At 33.2% G+C, this 6,019-nt stretch overlaps 1 protein-coding gene across 2 annotated transcripts; it reads right to left on the reverse strand.

The window, feature by feature from the left end:
• Nucleotides 1-180: 180 nt before the first annotated feature.
• On the reverse strand, nt 181-1,139 carry LOC129805680 (MAPK regulated corepressor interacting protein 2). Of its 2 annotated transcripts, XM_055853756.1 has the most exons (3): nt 961-1,139; nt 807-903; nt 181-730 (listed from the first exon to the last, which is right to left on the reverse strand). In XM_055853756.1, the coding sequence occupies exons 1-3, from the start codon at nt 975-977 to the stop codon at nt 593-595; spliced, it is 252 nt and encodes an 83-aa protein (XP_055709731.1). In that variant the 5' UTR covers nt 978-1,139; the 3' UTR covers nt 181-592. The 2 variants fall into 2 exon arrangements, with proteins under 2 accessions (XP_055709731.1, XP_055709730.1); XM_055853755.1 differs by having other exon boundaries at nt 807-1,139.
• Between the last annotated feature and the right edge of the window lie 4,880 nt (nt 1,140-6,019).

A 6,019-nucleotide genomic window follows, 5' to 3' on the forward strand; every position in this document is an offset into this window, starting at 1 on the left:
GGTTGCATTTTTTGTACGTCGAATCGCCCGGAATCATCTATCCTGTATCCTTTGGAATTATTTCCTTTTTTTTTACCAAAAGTGAATCCCGAAATTATTCAAAGATGTCGCCGTTTGACCATTCTGCAACCCCCACCTCAGTTTCCCCTCCATAAATTGTAAACAATCACAGAAAAAAAATGTAAATGAACGATTCTCTTTATTTTCTTTGAAAAAAAATATGATCAGGTATAAAATAAAATATAATTTAGAGTCATAACAGTAATACTTGAAGAAAGAAAATAGAGAAAAAATTGAGATACAATCAAAAAGTCTTGTCATCAAAGTGGGAAAACTGTTTTTTTTTTCTTCTTCAATTATTTGATACCCGGAAATGCTTTTCTTTTTTCTAGCTTCTTTTTGTTGAATATAGCAAAGTATATGCTACTTACAGACCCAGTATGGAATACAAAATAGGATCTATTCCTTAAAAAAATTATATCCAAGATGTAAAGAGTGTAAATCTCGCTTTCTTTTTGCCTCCCAGAAGCACAATGGAATAAAAATCAATCCAAAGAAATCGTCGTTTTTCTCCAATCCCCCCATTTCCTTCCTATTGATGGGGACACGTCTTTTGGACATTCTGCACCATCCTCCTACCCCACCAACTCTCCAAATCGAATGGTGTGAAATTTGCAAGTCGAGATTCAGGTACACTTTTGTAGAGAACTGGAGATCCCTGTTCACTGACCTAGAAAATTGTTGTTGGAAGAGAAAAACCTCAAAAAAACCGCCCAGTTACAGCCCAAATTCTGCCATCAATTTACCTTTGTCCAAGCCTCTTGAATGTATTTGATAAGTTCATCATGGTGAGTCTCCCGGATGGGCTCCGGAAGCCTCCCTGAATCTCTGTGGTCTCGTGGCCTAAAATTGTTGTAGACATTAGAGCCTCCGCGCGCGTGCCTAACGAATGCCACTTGCCTCATGTTGCGATCCATGGTGCTTCAAGCTACAAAATCACACACAGTACAACACAAAAATGCCCGTGAAAATGCTGAGAAAAGTGGACTTTTCTTCTTGTTTTTGCAGACAAAATTTTCTCTTTGTTTTGACAGCTACGCGTCGGTACACGCAACGCCAACTGCTGGCAAATGAGAGAAACTGAAATTCATCGTGTAATTAAATTACTTACTCGTGTAAATATACGTAAATTATTTTAGAATATTTTACGTCACAAAATAAAAATAAAGAAAATTAAGGGGTCATATCATATCCTTCTGAAGATATTCTTTTTGGACTTTTTTATATTTTGAGCTTATTAAATTGAGTGAAAACTCGTGTTTTCTTGCCAAACTCTTGCAAAACCGATTGACCTGAAATTTTTAAGTTAGCTGCTTGAGGTAAAGTACCCTATGTCGACCACTTAAGGATAGATTTTGTGAAAAACTTATGAAAGAAACGTTATAGGGTAGAGTAAGTACTTTTCGCCACCTTAAGGATTGACACCCTTATAATTCTTACACTTTTTGTCGAAATAAAATGAAATTTTGTGCACAAGTGCTTTGAAGCATTGTATATCTATTGAACCAGGAGACTTTCCGGGAATTTTTGAATATCTGGTTGAAAAAGTACATTTCCTGCAACAATGCATGTTTCAGTACTTTTCGCCACCTTGTAAACACTTTTTCGCCATTCTGTAAGCACTTTTTCGCCACTTGTTTTTAATTGATTTTTAAGAAACAGCTGCTTTCGAAAACTCCCAAAAGTACACGGCACAGCACTTTTCTTATTTAACACCGATATTAGACAATTATTAGAGTATTTCGAATGATTTTTTACACATTCTTTATTTGCGACAAAAATCAATTGAAAATTACGCCTGTTTCAACTAAATTCCGCGAGGAGCGCCACTTGTAAAATGCTTGGAAAAATGAGTGGCGAAAAGTACTTACACAACCGAAAAAAGTAAGCCCTATTTCACCACATCCGTATTTCTTTATTTTTTGGAAAACATTTTTAAAAAATTATATTAGAATAAAGCTTAGTTAATAACGGATTGACTTTCAGTGAAAAAATATCGAATACTGTACTGAAAAAACATAAAATAATGCAAGACAATTTGTCTGAGCGTTGACAAGTTTATTAAGAACTCCATATTTTTTTGGTGACTGTTCACCTTGTCGACAATTTCTTCAATTAACTTGCAAATAATTTAGTCGATGGAGCATCTGATATGGTTTTCTGATTCATTTGGTTAGAGGTCACGAAATAACACTCATTTCGTAGTTCCACGAACTCATAATTCTCTTTAAAATGTGATTTTAATTTAGGTGGCGAAAAAGGGCTTACTGGCGAAAAAGTACTGACTCTACCCTAATTTGTATTTTTTGACAGTTTTTACGTAAAACTATAGAATATTTCCTTATCTATCTAAATTTGAAGTTCATTTAGTCATAATATAATCGACATAATATATTCTACTCGACCACTTCAATATCACATTTTTTTCTTAAAATTAAACAAATCACAAAACTATTAAGTCACGGATTTAACTTTGGCTTGTTCAACACATCATAATACAGTAGACTCTCGCAAATTCGGCTCTTTTAAGATCGGGCTACTTTTTAATTCGGGAAGCACTTAATTTGAAAAAAGTTTGTTGACATTTTTCAAGTTCGATTATGATTATCAAATTAATCAAATATGCTCAAATTTGGCATGTTTTGTCTTAGTTTTGATGTGATTTTGCATTATTGAGGGATTTTCATGCAATTTACGTTATATATGAGTGGGTAAACTCAATATCTATATGCACATAAATAAAAAATCGTTGCATTTCAAAAAGTTTGTCGTCCGAAATTCTGTCTAATTCGGCTGACATTTCGGTCCCATATGCCCGAATTTGAGAGAGTCTACTGTAGAATTTAAAATTTAGTTAATCATTAAAATAAATAGAGAAACTCACGTTTATGAATTCATTCAGAAGTAGAACGAACTTCATTCAGAAGTGAAAAAAAAGCTTCACTTGCTATGATTCGTCGACCGGTCGAATTGAGGAACATTATATTTGAAATGCACTTTGAATTTTAATACATAAAATTAATCTTAACCTTAGTCATGCAACTAAAATTTTTGCACAGTAATAAAGATAAAGTCCTCAACTTGCGATTTGAAATTCGAAATTCAAAATGTGAATTCTCAAGTAATCTGTAAGAGTAATAATTGAAATAATTCCTTAAGAAAAAGTCAAGAATATCAAAAAGTATGCCATAATTTAATGAAAAATGGCGAATTTTTATTTAAGAAATACTTTAACGCTCTGTCTTTTAATTATTTTTTTAGTGTTTTATGGTCAATTTCTATGATATTTTCACTGATTTGAATTAATTATGAAATTGACCCTATGATGTTACACCATTCGCTAAATATTATTGTAAATGTAAATAAATTGAATAAATATTTCCACTGGTCGACTGGAGGAGCCCTAGGAGGGTGGTCTAGTCGAGATGCGGTCGACTCGAGGATACTTTACCTTAGATAGATTATAGAATATAGTCTCCTTTCCAGGACCAGAACCTCTGATGGTGGTGAAGACGAATTTCAAGCAAGTAGGGTAATGGCTCATAATTTTGTACAATCTGCTTATAAGCATCGATTTTCCAAGTTTGAAGTGCGATATTCTCAATACTAATTGACTTTTTTTGTTACTCTCTTTTCAGAAGGGTTGTTTAGAAACTTGGAAAGGGTTTATTGTCTTTGTTTTTACTAAAATTAGTTTTAATACGTTTAAAATGAATTGATATGTAGAGGTGAATTTGACTCGAATTTTGGACAACTTGGCTGTAAATTTCTGACAGCTAATCCGCCTCAACAAGATGCCCATTGTTCTTCATTTCATGAATCAATCTTACCAAATCCTCTTCCTGCTCATGTAAGGGAAACGTAGAATGTTACAAGAAGTCCGGAAACTTTCCATATCATTCATTAAAGTGAGTTGACTTCAGTACTCTAAGTACGTGCGGATTAGCGTTTTCCTTGACCTTTCCGGAAGCCTTTCAAGGCTTTTCTCGCTACATCTCTTTCGTAGAGATGATGCTCGTTTGTTTCTCCAGGCATTTATACAACCTAGTCATCACAAAAGCTAAAATTTCACGAAATTTTGTGAGAAAAACACCTGTCCAAAATAAGGAGTATCACCTCACTGCTGAATGTCTTAGAAAATTTCACATTTTTCACACGAAAAATCTAATTCACAAGGCAAATCTCACTTCAGGTCAAATGTACAAATCACCACTAACGTGAATTACCACAAAAAAAAGAGAAAATGATAACAAATCACAAAAAATATATCGAAAAACTAAGATGAGCTGCTCAAAAACAAGGAAAATAGAATATAAAAAATGGAGTTTCCAAGCTTGAAATAAAAGATTTTAAGGTAGAAAAATCAACAAAAATATTGATAAAAATGGGGCAACCAAACATGACTTCCCGCACTATAAGACCGAAGAATTGTATCCTGATGGGAGGAAAATTACTATCGCAAAATATAATGATCTCTTAAACCTTATGCCTTTTATATAAAAAATATCAGGTTCTGAGTGTAGGGTCAGTCTTAAAAAGATGAACCTACACTCAGTCCCGGGATTATGCACATTTTCGGAACTGATAATAAACGCGCGAAATGGTATTATGCATCGAGAAAATTTGCATACCGACAGGAGATTTCTTTTGTAATATGCAAACCCAAAGTAGAGAGTTAATATTATATTTGCTTACTATTGTATTATTGTAACGCTCTAGATTTAGGCCGGACAATGTCCAAAGCCCGAGCGTCAACCTTAAGCACAGTATATACTTTTTAATGACTGCTCAATAATTGTAAAGAATCTGTATTGTATCAGAAGTGAAGGTGTTAAGAATAAATGTCTTAGCGAAAATTGGAAGTGTTTCCATTTGCGCATAACAGGACATCTCACTTTGAATAAGGCTGTAGATCAAATTTCGCGCTAAGTAAAAGTAGTCAGATAAAAAATTCAACCGTTTGAAAGAAATGCATTAACAAATAGTACTGTTTGCCTAAAGTTCTTCAATAAATTGATAGAACATTTAAAAATTTTACCTTAATAAAAGAAATTAAAGTTTTATTCTGAAAAATAAGCAGTGTTTTCAAATTTCCCGCGTCACAAATAGTATACTTTAAGGCGTAATTTAAAAATGATTTCACATTGACTTCCAATGGTAGGCCAACTTGTATAATTGTATGTGCATAATTGCGTCAGGTGTACAATCCCGAAGAGCATAATCACATCGAACAGACTGGGCTTTTTTACATGGTCATTGCTTTTTTACTTCTTCATTGCTTTTTTACACGTGGAAAAAATATTCAAAGAATTGCGGCATCAAACCAATTTTTGCATCAATTTGATCTTTTTCCGTTCTCTGAGACAATATTCTGTAAAAAGAAAATGATATTTTAGTAAAATTAGCCAAATTTAAATACCTTGAACAAAAAGTAAAAAGCAATTGCCCGGTCAATTGCTTTTTCTTGACAGTTCCATATTATATAGTCCGTTAACATTCTCTATTTGAATGCACTGTTCGAAATTTCATCGACCACCATCGAAATCAGCTGATGCCAGGAAAAACCAAAACAAAGGAAATTTTACTCATAATACTCTTGTGAAAACCTTTGAAATGTATTTAAAATGAGTCTAGGCATTAGTGAAATTAAAGTTTAGTATAAATTACTTGTGAATAATGTGAAATACATTGTTTTGAACAACTGAAAATATTTCCCGCCTTGGACATTTTACTTACACTGGATGGCGCTGTTCTCAGTGAGTTTTCTAATCGAAACCAATGAAGGTGTCATATCACTTCTCCATTGCTTCTTTGAAAATCGATTAAAAGAGCAATGGCCCAGTCTGTTCGATGCTAATATCGGTACTGAGTGTATTGTCCAATTTTACAGGATATTAAAAAAATAATTCTACACTTTCTAATTTTATAAAAAGCAATATTTTACGCGTAATTTAATAGT

This window comes from Phlebotomus papatasi, chromosome 3 (assembly GCF_024763615.1).
Source record: "Phlebotomus papatasi isolate M1 chromosome 3, Ppap_2.1, whole genome shotgun sequence".
NCBI classification, from domain to species: Eukaryota; Metazoa; Arthropoda; class Insecta; order Diptera; family Psychodidae; genus Phlebotomus; species Phlebotomus papatasi.